Below are 22,920 nucleotides of genomic sequence, written 5' to 3'. Positions count from 1 at the left end.
GTTGCTTTATCCATTTAAACAAAATTATGTAATTTTTTCCGTATTATAAAAAGCAAAATTAAAAAAAAAACAATTAAAAAAAAATACAAACCCACAAGCTATCTTTGCTAATTTTGAAAACCCAACAACGAAAACATTAAATATTCGTAATTAAATAAAGCTTTTTATCTTTACTAAGAGACGGAGTAGTTCCTGAATAATGGAACGGAAACTTTTTTTTTAAAGGATTGAAATTTTTTATGTCATAGTAAAATAACATAAAGTACAAATAATTCATTTCCAATCATGGACCTCATGAACAATATCAGCTCATCTTTTGATAAAGGACAGTTTGTATTGGGAGTCTTTATTGACCCTACAAAAGCTTTCGATACGGTCAACCATAAAATTCTGATTGAAAAAACGAAAACATATGGTATAAAAAACAAAACTGTTAAATGGTTCACCAGGTATTTAAATAATAGACAACAATGTGTTATAATTGACGATATTTCTTATTCAAAGGTATTAAAAATAAAATGTGGTGTTCCACAGGGATCAATTCTTGCCCCCTTGTTGTTTCTTATTTACATTAACGACCTTCCTTAAGCTACAAATCTTAATTGCATTATAATCGCAGATGATACAAATCTGTTTTATTCATCTTCTTCTATTGATGACCTTTTTGACAAAGTCAACCTTGAGCTTCAACAACTTAAAACATGGTTCAGAGCTAATAAGTTATCAATAAACATACAAAAAACTAAATATATCTTATTTCATTTAAAGCAAAAAAAAAAAGGCACTTCCATCAATTCTTCCCTCTCTAAATATTAATTTCAACAATATTAAAAGAACCCAAACAATTAAGTTTCTTGGAGTGGTTATAGACGAGAATGTTTCATGGACAGCCCAAATAAAGGCCATCAACACTCAAATATCTTAAAATCTTGGCTTACTTTTCAAAGCTAGACCATATTTATCATAAAAAAGATTAAAAGTTTTTTACTTTTCATTTATATATAGCCATCTTTCATACACTAACATTGCTTGGGGAAGCACACACAAGACGAAATTAATGTCTCTTTATCCACGGCAGAATCATGCTTCAAGAATTGTATATCATAAAAACCAACATACACATGCTAAGCCTCAATTAAAAAAAATAAAAGCGCTAAACATTTATCAAATCAATATCTATGCTAATATACTATTTATGCTAAAATATAAATCGGGATTAGTACCTTAATGTTTCACAAAATACGTCTTATATTCAATAACCAATAAATTTAACACTAGAGCAACTGGTAACTTTATCGTATCTCGAAAAAAACCAAAAAACTCTCAATTCTCTATATCTTATCGCGGCCCCTATTTATATAACAAATTAATTCCGAAATAAACCTTAATTACTCTTCCTGACAATATATTTTCTCTAAAATCAAAACTAAAAAATTTTGTTCCTAATATATAAAATTACATAGAACTGTTCTAGTTCATATGATAAATAAAAATTTGAACAAAGTTTGAACTAAGACAATCTACAATGTGAAAAAAATCTGCTTTATATATATCTATATATCTAAAAAGCATTAAAAAAATATTAAATAAATAAATAAAACAAAAAAAAAAATAATAAAACACACACAAATCATAATTCAATTGGAAAAAACAAAAAAAAATTCTATCACAATATTTAATATATTTGTGCATAAGAATCACAATGTTTATGTGTATCTTGCGTAATACCCCAAGGTTCTCGGTGATAAGACTTATTCAGTCTTCTAAGAGTTCTCTATAACATTATAATTTATCTTAACAAGTCCTTCACAATATATTCAACTAATGCTTCCTAAATTTTTTTTTTTTTTCAATTTTTTCTTATTTTTTAACTGAATGTTATTTTTTCTGTTAAATGTATTTTACCAGTATTTGGTTAAATATAATCTTTTGTAACGAAAGTATATTTTCCTTATATTACGATGTGAAAAAATTGCAACTAATATGTAGTTGTGAAAATGTAAATAAAAAAACAAAAAAAAAACAAAAACAAATATACTTTATAAACATTACAAACCCTCAAGTAATATTTGCTAGAAAAACTTCGTATATTCTAAACTTCGTAAGGCATGACTCTACTCTTAAAAGTCTAGGTATTAATTTCTCTAATTTAAATCAATACATCAACCGACAATGGAACGAAAGCATAGAAAACTTGGAAAAAAAGATAGAAAAGCGGGAAAAATTAAAATTATCGATTAAAGGAAAAGATCCAATAATCAGCCAAACACTACTTAACGGCCTATGGCATCTTACTTTCATCCTACCTATACCATGTGACAAAAATATGAAACTAATAGAACGAAAAATTGACAACATCCTTTGGAATAATAGCTCAATAAAAACACCAAAACAAGTTTCCAAACTCCCTATCAATTAACGCGGTTTAAACATTACCGACGTGAAGAAAAAATTACAATCAATACAACTAAGCTGGATTTCAAAATATTTTGATGAGAACAAGCAGGGAGCATGGAAAGATTCAGCCCTTCATATTTATAATAATTACTGACATGCAAATCAAGGAAATCTAAATTTCTCACCACGCATTCTTCCAAATCATTAAAAACTCTACCCCCCTACTACCGTCAAACAATAAAAACGTGGAGTCATCTCTATAGAAAATTCAACAAACACAAAAATCTTACAATCGAGGAAGTACTAAACCAACCTATATTCTACAATCCATATATAAGACACGAGCGTAAAATCCTCAAACCATCTCCAGAATCCATAAACAACCTAGGAGACATTTCAAAAGTAATTGCCAGCGGACTTTTAGAGAGTCTACTCATCGGTATAAAGCAACACCTTCTAACAAAAATAATCAATTCACTAACGCCGAAATAGAAACACCTCATAAATTCTCAAAGCCAAAGTTACAACCGCAACAAAGCGCTAACATCAATTTATCTAAAAAACTCACTCTTTCTCAGATTTATAAACCTCAAACCAAAAAATGTATACACTATCTCCAAAAATAATGTAGAAATAAGCCTAATAGGAAAGTTTTACAGATGGGCAGACTACTATAAATATAGCATGAGAAACATAACAACAAAAGACTGGTCCCAATTATTTAACTACAGCCACAAAAGTAACATTAACAATAAAGCAGACGAAATTAAATACAAACTAATACACTTTGCTATTCCAACCAACTCGGTTTTTAAAAAAAGAGGCTTTGTACCTGACGATCTCTGCCCTCAATGTATGAAAAAAACAGAAAACCTTTCCCATATGATGTTTAGATATGAAAAAGCATCTCGCCCTCAATGTATCCACCTCTTAAAAATACATTCAAAACTTTACTTTTTCCTTTAACATAAATAAATAGTTATTATATTGGAAACTTACTTCTTAATGAACTTTTGTATAAATTATATTGTAATAGAATGAGGTCATTCCATGAAAAAACGATGTTTGCTAGAGTGAGTTTGTTAGAGAAATTCTAAAACAAAGTCAAAAAGACTTTGTATGAGGAACTTGAAATTTCAAAAATATCAAACAGGAAAGAGTTTTTTCTTTTAAAACGTGAAAAAATCTGGATAGTAGGTTACAAAATTGAAAAAGATATAAACAACAATCTTTTTTTAAACTTAAGTGCCCAGAATTTTTTATGGAACTTTTTCAAATATTTTCGAATCTTGATTTTCTTGTTTTTTTTTTATTTTATTTTAGTTCATTTTCGTTTTTTTTTTGTGTCTGTGAGGTCTTCATTTTTTATGCTAAGTATTTAACTCTTGAGAGTTTTATATGTGACTTAGTAGTGGAACAGTGGACCACCTTGTAATTAATACCACTGTATTCGTAATTAATATCTCTTCAAGGCAGACGCCGGAGGAGAGAAATTAAACAACAATATTTGCAAGAAAAAATGAGATACTGAAACGTATGATATATGCTAGAAAAAAGAGATACTGAAACGTAAGCTTTTATAAATGGCTATTAATCTTTTAACGTGCAACATTAACGGTCCTTTGATCTTATCCTCCTTCAGGAAACAAAATTCGGGCCTTCCACGGTTAAACAGTAAAGCGACGAATGGACTAGTCTATTTGGAACTCCGGTCCAAGTCAAAACTGTTGTGGGGTGGGGGTTCTCTCTAAATCCAACGTTTCATTGAATGAACTAATAAGGGAGAATAACGGGAAAATATTAAACGTCATGATAAAAATTGATAAACTCGAAATGCAAGTGCTGAATATTTATGCTCCTAACGTGTCGAGAGAAAGGGGCCATTTTTTTGTCGACCTTGGAGACTTCTTGCAGGACAGAGGACTACCCGTCCTTTTGACCGGAAATTTCAACATGGTCGAGAGCCTGCCTCTCGACACAGAAGGCACAAACAACTCTAAATATCGTCGATATTTCCCAGTGGGCATGCGTTGTCCGGGGGACATCCATCGGACGTCTTACAGACGTCGGAACAATAACACCGGTTTCAAAATATTGGGTACTACATTTTACACCAGACTAAATAGTACTGCCAATTTCATCTAGTTAGTAACTCTAAACAAAGTAGAGAAAAATCTCAAGTTTCTGGGACTTCGTACTTAGGGGAAAGACTTTGTTAATAAATACGCTAGCAATCTCAAAAGTGTGGTTTCTTGCAAATGTACTGCCCATTCCCGAATGGGGAGCAGAACCTCTGCACAGAGCCATTTCGAAAATCTGTGACAAAAAACCAATTTTAAACTGGTTAGGAGAGAGACACTTTTTTTACCCGTCAAAAGCGGGGGTCTCGGAATTTTATTAACAAAGGAGCAAAGTCTTGCACTTCGCCTCAAAACACTCTTTCATCTGAAGGAATGCGGAGAGGATAAATCTCACGATTATTACTACTTTTTAAAGTATCGGTTGGCGAGTTGATTTATAAAATTAACGAACCAAAACCAAAACTTAAATTTTTTAAAGCAAAACACTTTTACAAACCACTGGGACAACAAAACGTCTCAGTACTACAAAACAACTATCAAAATATTAGGCAAAAACGAGTCCCTGTTTAACATCCCCCTAAAATAAAGTGGCAAAAAACAAAAAGACAGTCGTGCCAGCAGTACTTTTCTGGAACAGTTCAACAAAAACAACAAATTTTTTTTGAAAAAAATACTGTTTTATTTGTCGAAAACTAGCTATTGGGGATTCTAAACATCTAGATCGTGCCAATATAATCCATGTAGAAACAATATGTTGCAAAGAAAATTGTCTTAAAAAGTGTGAAAAGAGAAATGATGATTGGTCATCTAGTTTTAATTTTGGACTTGGTATAATATAATAAATTATAATATAACTTATTTATTGTTTGTTTCTCTGATTAAATTTTCTTAGATCAAATTCATCTGTTTCAAAACCTGGTCGTAGAGTGGATAGTAAAATGTCACAAAACTTTGATAAACATTGCATGTATTTTAAAGATGCAATGGCCCCTATGACAACGTGTGATATGCATACAAAAATGATTGAACTAGCAGGATCGGATGACAAAGTTTATTCAATGAAACAAATGGAAAGAAAGTTAGAGCTTCGATATTGTAATGATATTGTATTCGATGATATTGCATGCGAACCCAACTGTTCTTTTTCAAAGACTTATCATGTTAGCTGAACGATCAGAAGACATTACAAGTTGCTTTGAGTATGAGTTAACACCTGAACCAAAATCGCTTTTTAAAGATGGTCTTATTAGGAAATTCAATAAAGCATTACTTAGTAAAGTTCCTCTAAGTAATTCTTCAACTAAACAATCAAATGAACCAAACAAAACCAACTATGTTTTAGACGGGGGAGCATTATTACACAAAGTCCTTTGGAAAATTCCTTCCACATTTGGTGATATAGTTCAAGAATATTGCAATTATATTGACCGAAAATATGGAAAAAATACAACTGTGGTTTTTGATGGCTACAAACTTTCGACGAAAGATCATGAGCACCAAAGACTAGTAAAAGTAAAATTTCCAGATCTTGGTCTACATCATCAAACGGAAATTAACTGCAAGCAAGCCGATTTTTTATCAAACAAAAATAACAAAACTAATTTAATTAGCTCCTAATCGAGTGCTTTGATATTACATGGTTATGATTGCATTAGATGTAAAGATGACGCTGATAAAACTATAGTCTTGAAAAGTCTTGAAAATGCAAGCCAAGGAAATCATACTACCGTTGTTGCTGATGATACAGACATACTTGTTTTTCTTTTAAATATGTGGCAGCAATCAATGAGCGATATTATCATACGCCATGAAGCTCGTAAAGACATCAAAAAAGACATGGAATTGATCAGTGTGCAAGAAACTCACTATTGTTCAACTCATGTAAAAAGTAATCAACTATTATTTCATGCTTGGGGCGGATGTAATACTACATCTATATGTTTTGGGCAAGGCAAAACTGCTGGAATAAAATTTACTATAAAAGCTTATGGTAATGTAGAGCATTTAAAAGATTAATTATGATAAAAAAAGATTCACTTATAAATAAAACTATTTTTCTATTTTTTTGATATCAAACCTTAGGTGGAAACAATGAAAAAGAAAGCCTTACATTGATGAGCAAATATAAGTATATGCGAATGATAACATCATCCTTTAAAGATATTTAACCGGAAAGACTTCCACCAACAGAAGATGCTATAAGATATCATTCTCTAAGAGTGCACTTGCAGATTTTGAAATGGTTGAATATTGAACTTGAACCAACTGAGTGGGGATGGAGAAATCAAAGCAATATCTTGGTCCCAATAATGACAGATAAAGTAAAGAGAAATAAAAGTTGATTGAGTAACTTATGTTAGGCTTTATGTTATTCGATATGTAAAATAAGTTCAAAAATTTTATTTCATTTCAGGCTGCAGCACCAGAGCACATTCTTAGCATTATCCAATGTAACTATAGTATTACAACAAAGAAATCTTGCAACAACGCTTGTCCTTGCAAACAACATGGTATTAGGCGCATGAGTGCTTGCATACAGTGTCATGGAATAGATTGTCACAATTCAATGTTCTAATAACAACAATCAGGGAGACAACGTCGATAAAGTAGAAGATAGAAACATATTTGACAAGTGGTTCAATTTGTTTGAATAAAATCATTTTGCATTTGTATTTCTTTTTGTTTAAGTTTTTTTGGACGTGGGGGGGGGGGGGCCACCCTTCTGGCCTCCCCGGTGTTGATGGGGATGTATTGTATTTTTTTAAAATTGCTTATTATATATTATATATTCATCTTTTTTTGATGACATATTAATAAATAGAAAAACCATTTAGACATTAAATGTTTTTATAATGAAAGTATGAAAAAATGACGTTATTACACAAAAAGTTATTGCAACAAATTATAGAGTAAATAATTTTGCCCAAGAGGTTATTTGGTGGACTTTTTCCTGCAAAATGTACATAAAATTGCGGTTCTATCGGTACTAAGATCTGCTTTTGACAAATTTTGTCCAGGTTGACCCTCAAGTTGACTACACTATACTTGCGGTTTTTTTAATTTATCATGTGCGAATTTAAAAATGAAAGCTGGTGAGCTGAATGGCGAAAAAGTTTTTTAAAAACTACAAAAGAATCTTCTAAACAACAAACGATGTAGCGATATTAAAAGATGAGTCAAAAATACTCTTAGAAAAAATGTGAGCTGTGGTGAATGGGGCACCGATAGATGATTTTGAAATAAATTACAGTGATGATGATCTATCTGGCAACGAAGAAGAAAATGACACTCAACCAAAAACAAAAAGTTACGCATCTGCGATAACTTCTAACCTAACCAAAAAATTTGATAAAAGGCCGAACCCTGCTATCAAAGATACAAGCAAAAGTTTCTAATATTGATGTTATTATTGATACTGAAAATGCTAACTTGGCTAATGAACTAAAATGTGTCCAACTAATTAACCAAAATACTACGATAGAAATTGTTATGAAGTCCAACGACGTGAAACTTACTTTTTGAAAAGGGACTAAATATTAATAGTTTTCACCATGTATTTAACAAATGTAACCCTAATAGACAACCGAGTCGAAGGACTCACATATCTGTATTTGGTATGCCGTTGGAAGCCAAAAATACGCAAATTGGATACGGGAAACATGTTTTAACTGAACCGGTCATGAGAACAGCACCAAACGAGGCCTAAGAGTATTATAGTGGAATATTCGTTGCCATTCTTGAAGATATGGTTGCCCCGATTCCAAGCTCTATTGAAGTTCTTGGTTACAAAGTGAGAACAAAACACAATGGACAAGTACCCCGTTGCGAACGACGGTATGATGATGAAAAGGTTAACGAAATGCCAAACAAAGTAGATGATAATGAAAATCAAGTGAATAAAAGCGATACCCTTCCATCATCTCCAACAACTCCGAAATCAAGTGAGAAAATTGAAAACCCGATGCGAGTTGTAGAGGAGGAAAAGGTTTCAACAAGAGAGGAGTAAGTAAGCGTAGTAAGCGACTAGACTGAATGTGAACAAGTACCTTTGGAACAAACTGCTGCTTATGACGATGATGTTAAAGAACCAGGTTAATCACTCAAGAAAGACGCGAGGAGACGAGAAGAAACCAAATCTAGGATGGAAGATAGCGGAGAAAGTAAACGAAGATATAAAAACGAAAAGGCAAACACAGAAGAAGAAGACACAATGACGAATAAAAATTGGTATGAAGATATGGTTGAGTCTGATAATATTAAAAGCGAAGTGGGAAAAGGTGACGTAAGAAATCATTTATTAATTTGTTTTTATTTTAATCTTTTATTATTTTATTATTACACTTAAGTCTTTTACAAAACTATTATAACAACGAGTTCTTTTAAAAAAAACAAGTGCGCCAAAATTTGAATAGAATTCTAATTCACTTTTCGAAAGGTATTATTCTTATTTTATTAATCCCTTGAAATCACATTTTAACTTTCTGATCTCTAAACAATCGCGGTAAAAATTCTAATGAAGAATATTAATGGGCTCGACTATAAGGCATAAAAAAAAACTTGATGTATTTCTTTCATAAATTAAATTACGACATTTTCTGTATACAAGAAACTCAAAGCACTGATAAAACTGCGAATGAGTAGGCCATTGAGTGGATAAATAAACCAATGGAACCTCTATATGGAATAGTGGAACAAGCCGCGAATGCGGTGTTGCTATTCTGTTTAAAAAAGAAACAAAAATTGAATACATTAGATTAGATTAGATTACAATTTGTTAGAACAGTGATACATGTTCTTAAGGACACGCAGGTGTCCCATAAAATATGAAGGACTCTGACAACGTGCCCTATAATCGCATAACACATATGCGAGATATTTTTCAAAATATACATATATATTACAATTATATATAAGACAACAGCTATAAAACAAAATCTAGTTAGCCGGAACAGTATTTTTCAAAGTCGATAGAATTAATTTTAATTTTGAAGCTCTTAATATTTTTGGCGTTCACGACGTCAGATGGCAGGTTATTCCACCTATCAACAACCCTGAGTGAAAAAGAATATTTACGGACATCTAGTTTACATTTTAGTTTGCGTAATTTGAAATTATGTCCTCGAGTGTAAATATAGTTGTTAATTAAAAAGAAACTTGATTTATTTAAGCAAATTAAATTGTTCAGAATTTTGTAACATGTAATCATATCTTGCTTAAAGCGACGAATTTCTAGTAGCTCCAAACCATGAATTCTAAGTCTATTAAAATATGAAAAGTTATTTAGGTTAGCAATTCTCTTGGTAAAACGTCTTTGTACTCTTTCCACAATTTTGTTCATTTCAGTGCGGTATGGCGACCAAACCGAAGAGCAGTATTCTAAGATCGGTCTTATATAGATTGTAGAGGCCTTTACGATAACACGTGGATCTCGACTTTTAAAACACTTAATGATTAGATATCCTCGAATGTTTGATGCGCGGACAATATTTGAAATATGACTATTGTAATTTAAGTAAGAATTCATGGTCACACCAAGATCTTTTGGGTTTGTAGACCAGGTTAAGTTATGATCTCCAAATTGATAGTTGTAATTTATATCTTTACAAAATAAAGTAGGCGCAATTCTATGAGTAAAGCATTATTAATGGCTTCATTTAAGTGCCATTTTTTTGACCTGAGATAAACTTTATAAATGGCAACAGCAAGATTGCGACTGTAATCGGCGTCCTTAAATGAAGTATATAGCTTGATATCGTCAGCATATAACATTAAAGAGCAATTAAGATCTTTTACTACAGAGGGTAGATAATTTATATATAACAAGAATAACGTTAGACCCAAAACGCTACCCTGTGGAACTCCACTAAGGATGCTGGTTGCATTGGATAGTGAATTTCCAACCAGATCTCTTTGATATCTGTTGGAAAGAAATGCTGGTATCCAATGAAGCAGCTTATCTATTATGCCGTACATTTCAAGTTTTTACAAAAGTTTTGGATGAGGCACAGAGTCAAATGCTTTTTGAAAATCAATGTACACCGCGTCAATAATTAAATTGCTGTCTAAAGCTTTATTCCAGTCATTAGTTGACTCTGGAAGATTTGTGCACGTTGATCTTTTAGATAAAAAGCCGTGTTGATTAGGTGTTATTAGATTATTTATGTTAAGATAATCAGCGATACATGAACTAACAATACTTTCCATTACTCGACAGTACATGTGAGGGATATAGGTCTATAATTGTTAGCATCTGAAGTAGATCCTTTTTTAAAAATAGGCGAAACCGAAGCTTGAAGCCACTGTTTTGGTAATGAGCTTGACGTAAAACTTGATTCGAATATATATGAAAGCGGAATACATATTATATGTGCTAACTGTTTTAAAAGTATATTTCGTATACCGTCAGGTCCAAATGATGTGCTAGGTTTTAGATTTTTTAGTTTTTGATTAACAATCTTTGCTGAAAAATCTATGCAATCTATCTTAAAATGTTCATTAACAAAAGAATTTAATTTAGGCAAATTTCCGTCATCTACCGCAAAAACACTTCCAAAGTGTTAGTTAAACACTTCCACGATTTCAAAAATGCTAGTAGTAAAGTTGCTATTGGTTTTTAAAGAATATATTTTTTGGGGGTTGTTTAGATTTTTATTTACGTAACTAAAAAACTTATTTGAGTTATTTTCTTTGACCAGTTTTAGTTCTACATTTTTATGGCGTTTGAATATGGCTTTTTTACATTTTGATGCATATTGGATAAATGCCTTTTCGTGCAAGATGGTCTTAGTGATCGACCTTCTTTTCCATAAAAATGATTTGCGAATTAGCATTATATAAATATACTTTGGATAAGAACAACCTTTCTTCTTATGGTATGATGTTCTGATTAGAACAAAGCGATCAATACCTTTACGAAGATGATCAGAAAAGATGTTCCAATAATCTTCAGTTGTAAAAGCAAAAGAAAAATCGAAGTCCCAATTTATTATTGATAAATGAGATATAAAACCAATTACATCCATATTATTGAAATCGTAAAAAGATTCAGAGTTTGTTTTGGGCTGATAATAATCAAAAGTGTTTATATAGCAACATTGGTTAAAAAGGAGGTGTGAAATTCCTTGTTAAATGTCCGCGGTGATCTGTGGGACCACCTTAATAACTAAAAAAAAAAATTGAAGCAGCGACTTCAAGACTTACAGCACTTGGTGGATTTAGTTTCCATGCCATTGTTATACACTCTTTCACTCAATCTGCAATGGGCTAGAAAAGGTTATGGTTTTTCAAAAAATTGCAAACAAGCGTTAAAAAGTTTGCAGTTGGTGTGGGAAATGACCGTAAACTCATTTAGATTATTACTGAGCATTAAAAAACGCTTTTTAATTACACTAGATGAGTAAACTTCTTTAAAAAATTGAAGATACATGAACATTAATATTCATCAAAAACACGCATACTGAAATCTAGGCTTGACTCAAAATTCTGGATCTCTGCCGGCTGAAAAGGCTGCAACTGTTGTCACAGAAAGAGTGGCCGTTTAAGTAACTTGACAGAAAGAGTGCCGTTTAAGTAACTTGACAATATTTCTGCCGTTTGAGTAACTTGACAATGTTTCTTAATGATTTTTCATCCGTGCTGTTTCTCAAGTTTTTGCTCCAAGAAAAAAATTAAGAAACAGCACGGATAAAGAAGTTTTGCTTATCTGATTGCAGAACAGCCTCTGGTTTAACAACTTCTTAAAGATAAACGTTTCTCCTCATTTGACTGAAAGCGATCACCTTTTTTTAGTGATGATAACACTTTATACGACGTTATTGCTGCTCTTGAACCAGTCAAATTGGTAGCAGAGCCATTTGTTAAAAAAATGCAATTCTTCTTACAGCTAAAGGAATTTTTAAGTTTCTTGTGAACAGACTGAAATAACAAAACTTAACTATTTGCATTTCAATGAAGAGTGCAGTTTTGATACGTTTTGATTAGAGAAGGCAGAGTAATCTTGTAAGGTTGTACAAAAACTTTTTAAATCCGGAATATTTATCCGACATTGAAGAACATCCGACGTTGAAGAACAAGAAGTTTTCAAAATGCCTTCGAAGTCTGTACTTCAAGAGAATGCTTAAAATTTGGTTTTTCCCAACAAATTCACATGACTTAGAGTTCAAGAAGTGTGTGACCTTTTTCACTTAAAGATGAATTTTAGGATGCAATTTAGAATTCAGACATAAACAGCGCCACAATTCAAACAACAAAATTAAAACAATTTCAAAAGAACTTATTTTCAATGCACTGGAGACTGTGCATTGAACAAAACATTAAATACTGAACATATTTCTCCAACAAGTATTGTGTTTGAGCAAACTTTTTTTGCTGCTGAATTTTTTGCGACAAAAATTCGATCCAGAATGACGACTTTCTTGATACACTTTGTTTCCTAAAAGCTCATTTTTTATTAATATAAAAATTGTTTATAAAAATATTAGATCTAAATCTTATAAAGATTTTATATTGAAACGAAATAAAAAAAAAAAAATGTTATTATGACTATATAACTTTTTTACCAACTTTACCAATATTTAACCATATGTTGTGCATATTTCACTGATATTCTGGTAATTTTAAAAGTAGGTAAAAGCTCAACCATAGTGCATTGTACACAAATGATAAAAACGATAAAAAAACAATAAAAAGTGTCCTAGAGTTTTTATTATTAACTTTCATTTACATTATACAAATTAATATAAATAAATACATAATTAGTACTCGAAAATTTTTTTTTAAACTTTTGAATAAATTAGAAGTTTAATATTCAAAACAAGTGTTGAAAATTGGGAATTTTGCTTTTGTGCTATTGGAGAAAAAATCAAATAAGTTGTCAGGTTTTGATCATATTTTTTTCAAACAAATGAACATCCTAAAAGGGCTAGGCCGTATAACATATGTTCTGGACCACAAATGTAGCAAACAACCTAACTTTGTAATTTGAAATTTCTAATGAATGCAATGAATGAATTGAATGTAATGTAATGAATCTGATGAATGTATATAAAATGTAATGAATCTAATAAATGTAAATAAAAATATAATCGAATTAAATAAACTTTAAAAATTTCAGATTAGGGGAGACCGGCGATAGTTGGCCGCAAGGGTATGTTGACGAACTGCGTCAATCTTTAGAGCCTTTTATCAGAAAGTGACAAAAATGACACAGAACCTTCCTAATTGACCATTTCATCATTCACTATAGTATTATTAAGATTCGCACATGCGTATGAGAGAAAATAAAATTTATGTGTTTTTTGGACAAAAACGTAACTTTTGGAACATCGTTTCTTTTTTACTTTACAAAGAAAATAGTTGATCGCATGAAAAAAAAATTATTGTAAAAGTTCCAGTCACAATTGGTTTACAATATCTAGTCAAATTTTTTTTCAAAGTTGCTATTTTTCAGGATCTATAGACTGATTATTGAAAAAAAGGCTTTTGAGGTAAGTTGACAAAACTTTCACGGAGTAAGTTGCCTCATAACATGTCCTATGGAAAAAAATAAAATATTTTTATAAAATTAATTTCTTTTTTTTTAAATTTTAACAATATTGAAAAAACTTACTCTTACAAAAAAATTTAAAGATAGTTATTTTTCAGGGTTTTTTTTCGGATAATAAGTGGGATACTGTTTTGGCTGTTATACGTACTAATACTTGGTACCGGCTAAGACTAATATTAAATTTTTGGCTTAAATTTTTTGCCAAAATGAATAGTAAAAAAGTTTCTGTAAATTTTGCACTTTATAGTGCATTATTAATCATTTTTATAGTTTGCGCCAACTTACCCCGTGGTGGGGTAAGTTAGTACAATTTTTTTCTTTTGAGGAAGGCTGCAAGAATTTTTTTTGTAAGTAAATGCAAATTTTATCAGTTACCGAAATTCAAACTCTTTGAGACTACACTTTAATATTTTCAAAAAAAATGCTCTTACCCCCTACATATGAGAAAAAATAAGGAAAGGACAAGAAGAATCTGTAAAGTTAAAAAATTTGATTCAGCTTCATTTGCTCAAAAGGAGTTTGTGTTAAGCCATAAAAAATATTTGCGGTGCATGCCCTACTGTGGATATTTAGTATTTTAATTATTCAGCAGTGATGAGTTGCTTTATCCCAAAAGCAAAACCTGAATAGATCAGTAAGTAATTTGGACAACTGTTAGAAATCTTAATATCATGTTCCTGTGAATGTTAAAAATGATAAAAATGTCAAAATAGTCACTAAACCATATTGTATTTGTATCGAAGTCATGTAAACTTGCTATTAAAAAACTTGTAACAAACTAGTTAAAATCTTAAGTTTCGTTTGTATTTTACAAAAATAAAATTAACCCGATTGCAATTTGTGCATTCTAGAGTTAATATAAGCTATATAAAGTTTTTTAAATGGTATACATTCATACTTACAATAAACTACTTTTTTGACAGCTTCACCTAAAAAAAGCCATAAAGTTTTTGAAGGCCTTTGGTTCTTCAAAAACTTTATGGCTTATCAACTTTCAAATTAAAGCAGTGACATTGATAATAAAGTTGTATTTGTTCTATGTATCACAGAATATATCACAGATATGTATCACATATGTATCACATATGTATCACATATCATCTGTTCAAAATACAAATAAAACGCCTATAGTGTCTTAGTGCTGCTTGGTATACACATACTTTCCCACAATTTTTCAAAACCTTACTATTAACTTACAACTGATTTTTTAAACTTTTTTTAACTGTGAAGCTCAATGTTTATGTTCAAAAAAAAAGGAAAACCCGGTTTTAGGAGAGATAGATAAACAAGAGATTGTCAAATTGCGTACGTACTTGCTGTCTTAAACAGCCCCACCATTGCCTATTTTATGTACACATTCGTTCGTTTTTGAACATTTCACTTTCCCCATAATCAATTACGTACTTTATATAATTTTTTTTTTCAACAATGAAAGACAAAGATCGTATCAAGAATAAAAATTCTAGGTAAGATCAGCTCTAAATCGAAAAATGTATTGAGTCAAGTATCATATGGATAAAATATTGGACTCATTGTGAGATAACGGGGACAGTCAAACGCTACAGCAAGCCTAAAATAAGATTTTATTAAGGTTGAATTGAGCGAATTGGGCTACTCAACGTCAATAAAAAAAAGTGTTAAATTATGTCTATTGGCAAAACAAACTTGAACTGTCATTATTTAATATGCCTTAAATTTGATACGATTCAGCATGATATTCCAGTTATGCAAGAAACATTTCAAAAGAAAGTTCTTGGTGTTATGGTATCGAACAACGTTAATTAGGAAAATCACATCAACTCAATTGCAGCAAAAACCAATAGAATGTTTGGTTAAATAAAGAACACTTTTTGCCGTTTAGATAAAATTTTAATGAAATTATTACGCGCATGATCAGTTTATTGGCACTAGTAATTTGCAGCATCTGTATGGAATTCTTATTACCAAAAAGAGATTGATAAACTCAAAAACAGTTAACGTATGACTACACAAATAACTAGTTTAAAATATGTTTGCTATGAGACAGATTGAAAAGATTTAAGTTGAATACTTTAAAAACCAGTTGAGCTAAAGGGGTATGTATTATTAATGATTCTTTATAAAATAAATAAAAATATGAATAAAGTTTAATCCACCTAGATTAACTAAGCATGCAATAACAAGAAAAAATTGGCGCATAGATGCACTAATACTATCTTTCTAACTTTAATTGTTATAACTTGACAGTAAATCTAATAATCACGATATTGGTTATCTGAAACATTTTTTTGTCGGGAAATTTAAACCATTAATTTAACTTATTAAATATATTGAGTTTTTCCTTATTTTTTAAATACCAAAAAAACAACGATTTTAGTATGAAGAAATAAATTTGTTATTTTATGTTTTTTTTTTCTACTTTTTCATTTTTTTTTTCAGTTGCGCTATTTCCTTAAACTTTATTTAAACATTAATTTTAACGCGATGCGTAAATATTAAGTTGTTGCATTATTTTGACAAATTTTTTTGGATTTTTAATTTAATTTCAAACAATTCTTGAATTAAAATTTTTTCTTACCTGTTCATTGTTGGGCTTGGTAATTTTTGTTTTCATTTCTTTCTCAATCAACAAAATTTTTTTTTCAAGTTCAACCACTTTTGATGTTGTTAAAAACTGGTTTTGTGTTAAAGATTCGACCTGAGCATCTTGTTCTTTTCTTATTTCCTGCATAATATAAAATATTCCGCAATAATATTAATAAAAACTAAGATAACAAAATATATATATAACCAATACAAATAAAGTAAAAATGATATTAAGTTTACATTTATACGCATATATTTGCATTCAAATATCAAAATCCCAAGCAATACGTTTCTAACATTCCATGGGTCCGGGAACTAAAAAAGACGTCTTTTAAACCTTCAAAAGACACTCTCAATGTTTAAAAAACGTCTTTTTAACGTCTTGTGCTTCAAGAGAATATTGTCTTTAATCCAATATTATATTAAATCTTTGTTTCCTTTTTTTTTTTTTTTTTGACCAATTAGTGAGAATGGTTTCAAAAATGAGATAGCAGAAAGGTGTAGAATTTGACTGTATTCAATACCATATTATAGTAAAACATGGCATAACAATGAGATGATGCGTTGTAAACATTAGTTTTACTTATCTTTATTTTTTAGCATTACAACTACATATTTTATTCTTCAAATTTTTTTTTTGCATACACGTACCATTTAAACTATATTATTTAGTAAAAAATATCTTTCTGCACACAGAAACACCATTCCTGAGCCACTGTCTCGTCGTTGAGAAGTTGAAACTTGTTTCCCTTTTTAACAAATAATATCATGTTTGCTGGTCAAACGAGCTATCATCTAATTCCATTAACCAAAATTTATTCTTATTTGACTCTTGCTTAAGTAAATTTGCATTTTTTTACTAGTTGTGTCCCTTCGTGCTCTAAAATATTTTATATACTTCGTTTCATTCCGTGCAATTAAGTGCGCGGAATGAAACATACTTTGTAACTCTCTTTAATCTTCAATAATATGTCCGAGATAATATCTAATACAATATAAGGAAACAATATGACGAATATAGTAATGTATACAATAATAAAATACAATACGGTTACAATATAATACGAATACAATAACGAAAACAAAAATATAACGAAAATAATATGAAAACAATATGTACGAAAATGTCAAGTAATAACATAAGTAACTTTAATTTTGATTGTTATTTTATAAAATAAATCAAAAAATTTGCTGATATTTTGGTGCATAATTTTGCTTTTGCTGATAAAAAATTTGTTGATATTGCTTTTGCTGATAAAAAAAGTTAGTTGTTCCTTTGAATGTCTTAATAAAAATATATACTAAAACAAATCATTAAAACTCTAAAAACATCTCAAACCAAAAATTTTCTTGATCAAAAAATTTTCTTTCGTTTTTTCCTAATTTTCCCGCTTTCCAATTTGCCGTTGTTACAAAAAAGATTAAATTCCGGTTACATAATATCGTGTGAGTATTTTATAATTTTTTATTTATTTATAACATTAAATAACGTTGATTAAAACTATTTCCTAAGTTTTGCGTATGACGAGCCTGTATTTAGTTAAAATATATAAAAAATGATTAAAAAACATATAATTAAAATTTTTTCAATATGAACCAGAGTGAATTATTCACTTTTTCTAACAATGATAAAACAATAATGTCTAAGATTTTCAACTTGATATTGTTTAATTGAAAATTTCTGACAAGAAAAACATAATTTCTGAATCAAATTCAAATATTTTGGGTTGCACAAAGTGTAGAGCTTGTGCAATCCAAATGTGGATACTATTTGTTACACTTTTTATATTGTTTTCGTGAATTTTCATATATTTTTCCACTTATTTTTTAGTTATACAATTCAAAGCTTTGCCTCAAATAAACCAATCTTTTAAAAATATATTTACTTTAAAATTGACTTTAAGGAGAGTATATTTCTAACAAAACTGTAGATTTGAATTAAAACAAAATTTATTCTACAGGTTCTCGTCCTGTAAACATATACGTCCTGCTCTTTTTTTTCACTAAAGCCCAAACGCATTTCTATTTTAAAAAACAAGTTTATAACTAAATCGATGGCGTTGTTATGGGCGCACCATTAGCATCTGTTATTAAAAAACAAGTATTTTACAAACATTACAGAGATAAGATTTTTGCTTCTTTCTCAACTGAAAACCGCGCATTTTTATTCTTGTATTACATAAACAACAAACAATCATCAATATCTTTTACCTCAAGAAAGAAAGAAAATATCTTTCTTGAACATAGCTCTATTTAAGTAAAACAATAACAACCGTTTTTCATGAAAAAAAAACTTGACTTGATTATACAACAACTAATTAATCACAAAGAAAGAAGAGATACAACCACACATCTTCACCCTCTTTATAAAGATTCCTTTTAACTATTTTCTAATCATTTTTCTTACTTAATTATTTTTATGATTATTTGTTAAGGCTTTAAAGCTTTACTTCATTTTCTTATAAATAAGTTTTTATATAAATTGTTTAATTGATAGAACTTTCTAAACTAACAGCACTATATAGTATTAACGAAGAACAAGAATATTCTTGGTCTTCGTTACGATATAGGGTAGATTAGGGTAATATGAGCACCTTAAGCAAAAATTGGAATATTTTCGAAAGTAGTTATACCGGATCCAAAATTTTTGCGAATAAACAACTTTTAGGGATCCCTACTCATGATCCACTAAGATATTTGGGCACACGAAATTTTGTCTTAAAAACACAGAGGTTTTAAAAAAGCGCAATTATTACCCAGACTACTTAGTTTTAACTTTATTTAAAGATACAATTTTTGTGTAATATGAGCATGCATAAATCATTATATTCCAAAAATTAGTTCTAATTGTCAGGTTGGTATTTTTTTACATAGTTAATGTTATTTTTTAAGCTAATTTAAAGTGCTCATATTTTCAAATGGTCTAGATAATATGAGCACCTTCGCTACTTTTTTAAAACCTCAGTACTTTTAAGAAAAAATTTTGGATGTCCAAATAACTAAGTGGATCATGAGTAGGGATCCCTAAAAGTTGTTTATTTGCAAAAATTTTGGATCCAGCATAATTATTTTTAAAAATATTCAAATTTTTGCTTAGGGTGCTCATATTACCTTAATCTACCATATCATTGGAAAATAGAATAATACAGTAATTTAAAGGTGAAAAAATTATCAAATCGAAAAATTTTTCAAAAAGTTATGACAGTTTTAGCACAGATTTTTTGATATGTGGATTTATTGAAGAAACTGTGGTCAAAATAAAGTTTTTCTTTACTGAAATTTTCATTACTTTTTCAATACTTATCAAATAACTTGGCCTCAAAAAATAGGTGTAAGTAAGGACTACCTATTTATATGAAACTCTAATCAGGGCGTCCCCAGTGATTATAATTTTTTTGAGACCATTAACGTTTATGAGAGTTATATGTGATATACAAGAAAAGGGTGTGGTGGTGGCCAACTGAAATGCTAAATGCAGAAATGTAACAACTCTAATGCATAAATAACAGCTTTGGGGGTGGGACACCCCTATACCCTCAGTTCGGGAAGGCACTATATATATATAAATATATATATAGATATATATATAAATATATATATATATATATACATATATATATATATATATATATATATATATATATATATATATATATATATATATATATACATATATATATACATATATATATATATATATATATATATATATATATATATATATATATATATATATATATATATTTGTATACATTTATATATATATATATATACATATTATATATATATATATACATATATATATATATATATATATATATATATATATATATATATATATATACATATATATATATATAAACAAATGCAACAAAAAACACATACAACAAAAAGTAATACGGATGCCCCTATCCCCCCCCCCATCCTTCCCCTTATAAGAGACCTATTCAGCCCTGCTACAAAAAAAGTTGAATTCCTCTGCTTTCAAGTTTAGAGTATCTAGTGAATAATCTTTCCTAACTGACTGTGTCCAAACAGCATATATATATTTTTAAGAAAAAGAGGTAATTATATATTCAAAAAGTTCACAGGAAAGTTGACCAAAGATAGTTCACATTCATTTGTAACCAACAGAGACTGTCAAAATTGTACAAGTTGTGAAAAAGGCAAGGATAAATATTTTTACAAAAAGAAAGCCCCAGCTAGTTCAAAGAACTTAAAAGTTTGCTCCAAATGCTTTATGCAGATATGCAGACGCAAAGGTCATTAGTACTCACCAGGCCTAGAGTCCAAAAATCTTGTAAAGCTAGCATCGCAAACTAAAAGTAATAATCAAAAAAATGTAGTGTCTTCTATGCTTAAGCAAATATATGTGGATGAAGACATATTTGAACTAAAGTTAAACTATCTACAGAAGGTGCACAAATCACCGTTACTCTTAAAGTTAAGCACGAAAAAGCAAAACATATTACTCTGAAAAAACTTCAAACATAGTAAAGATTTCCCAGTCCAAGCCTAAGTAGGATATATTAGTATGAAGTTTGAACCAAATGTGGAAGAATTAAGAAAGAATGGTATGGAGTTAAAAGCAAACATGGAAGAAAAATTAGTTGTGCAAACTTCTTAATGATTTTTATAGCATTTTCATGGAGGAGAAAAGTAAATCAATAATGACTGAGGTAAATAGTGTTTATTATTTAGATCTTGTTTCTCTCAGAGATTTGTCAGAATTTTGAAAATTTTTTATAGAATATTGTTATCAGGTTGCAACAACCACTTTAGTAAGAATAGGAATTGATTCTTGTGTTGGGTCATTAAAAATAATTGCAAGCTTGTTCAATCCAGATATGCATAGATTTGAAGATGAGAGATCATGTCAGGGAAATACAGTGGTGCCAAAACTCAATCAAATCAATCAAAGATTATAAATTTAATGCAATTATAAACGTGAAAATTTTCACTGTCATCAGATATGAAGTTAATCATTATTCTGATTGGAGTTTCATGTCAAAGGGGAAACTTTACATTTATTTGGTGTAAGGGTGAGTCAAGTCTTGAGTCTGGAAGCCCTAGAACTTTTAGAACCTTAAACACTGGTATCAACAATATGTAGATGCTTGTTATCCTTACAAGAGTATGCCGTACTTTAAAAATGTTGTCTGCCCATGTCTTCTTCAAAAAGATGATGATAGATTAATTCTAGATGTTATACCTCCTTCAGAGCTAGACACGTTGATGGGTTTGGTTAACCATCTGGCCTAATGTATCATTTTAATTTGGTTAGAGCTTAAAGTGAGATAAATGTATTGCGTCAATAGTACCTTAAAGGAAGTTTTGAAGGAAACATAAGTAGAGTTATATTGATTTATATTGGCCCAAAAAATATCCAATCTTCTCTTTCAGAAAAGAAAGTTTGACAGGGTTGTCTACAATACGTTTGGGAACAATCTGAAACCAACCTTTGAAATAAGAGCCTAATGATTTAGAGGTGAGTTGTGCAACTTTGCAGGAGTACTGTAACCAGGTTTTGGGTAAAGTACTGATGGTAATATGGAAAGTTCAATCACTACCCATTGTAAGGTTTTGTGAACAATATTCAGAATCAGCTGATGCTAAAATGAAAACAACATTAAAACAAATTTAAGTTGCTAAGAGGGCCAAAAAATACAGCCATGCCAACAAAAAGTTTGTTTTTTTGTTTTACCGTTAACAATCTAAAATGATTCAACAACCTTTCTGAGATGTTAACAGTTTTTTAACTTATGAGCTATTCAATTTAAAAATAAATTGTAATAAAATTTGATTTAATAAAATACATGTTTTGATTTATATTGATGAATTATTTAAAATAAAATAATAAACGAGTACTATTTTGGTTCACAGAATCAAATAATGTAATTGGTTGGATTTTATTTGTTTAACATTATATAGGATTGAATAAAATTGCCAAATTGTAGCCAAACTTGACATTCTTTTAAAATTCTAAAATCACTTTTATTATTTCCGTTTTAAATTTTGTTAGAGTAAAAGTGTACCATGGAATTTCGGTAGGACAGCGTTTAGGGACATTGGGAATACATTTTTTTAAATAAAAAGATAATTATCTCAAAATGTGGTGAATTTGTAATTTTTAAAAAACCGCAAGGCAACTCCCAAGGTCTTTATACTGACAATCTGTGATAAAATTTTAGAAGTAATTTGTAGTAAGGCCCATTACTACATTTTGTGAAGTGTGCACGGTCTTCTATTCTGTTTAAATTAAAAAAAAAATAAAAGGCTATTTAAAAAAATGTATATTTTATTGGATACATAAACTTTCTCAGAATATTTTAA

At 29.8% G+C, this 22,920-nt stretch overlaps 1 protein-coding gene across 3 annotated transcripts in view; it reads right to left on the bottom strand.

The window, feature by feature from the left end:
- LOC136091421 (TNF receptor-associated factor 6-B-like) overlaps nt 1-22,920 on the bottom strand; it is a 113,505-nt gene that overhangs the window by 6,759 nt on the left and 83,826 nt on the right. For all 3 annotated transcript variants that reach the window (XM_065818975.1, XM_065818976.1, XM_065818977.1), the window contains one exon: nt 16,580-16,726. In XM_065818975.1, coding sequence (XP_065675047.1) covers nt 16,580-16,726 — 147 coding nt within the window. The remainder of the gene's footprint in view (nt 1-16,579; nt 16,727-22,920) is intronic.

Source organism: Hydra vulgaris, chromosome 15 (assembly GCF_038396675.1).
Source record: "Hydra vulgaris chromosome 15, alternate assembly HydraT2T_AEP".
Classification (NCBI taxonomy): domain Eukaryota; kingdom Metazoa; phylum Cnidaria; class Hydrozoa; order Anthoathecata; family Hydridae; genus Hydra; species Hydra vulgaris.
Note: the sequence above shows the minus strand (reverse complement) of the source record. Positions and strands in the feature narration are given on the sequence as shown.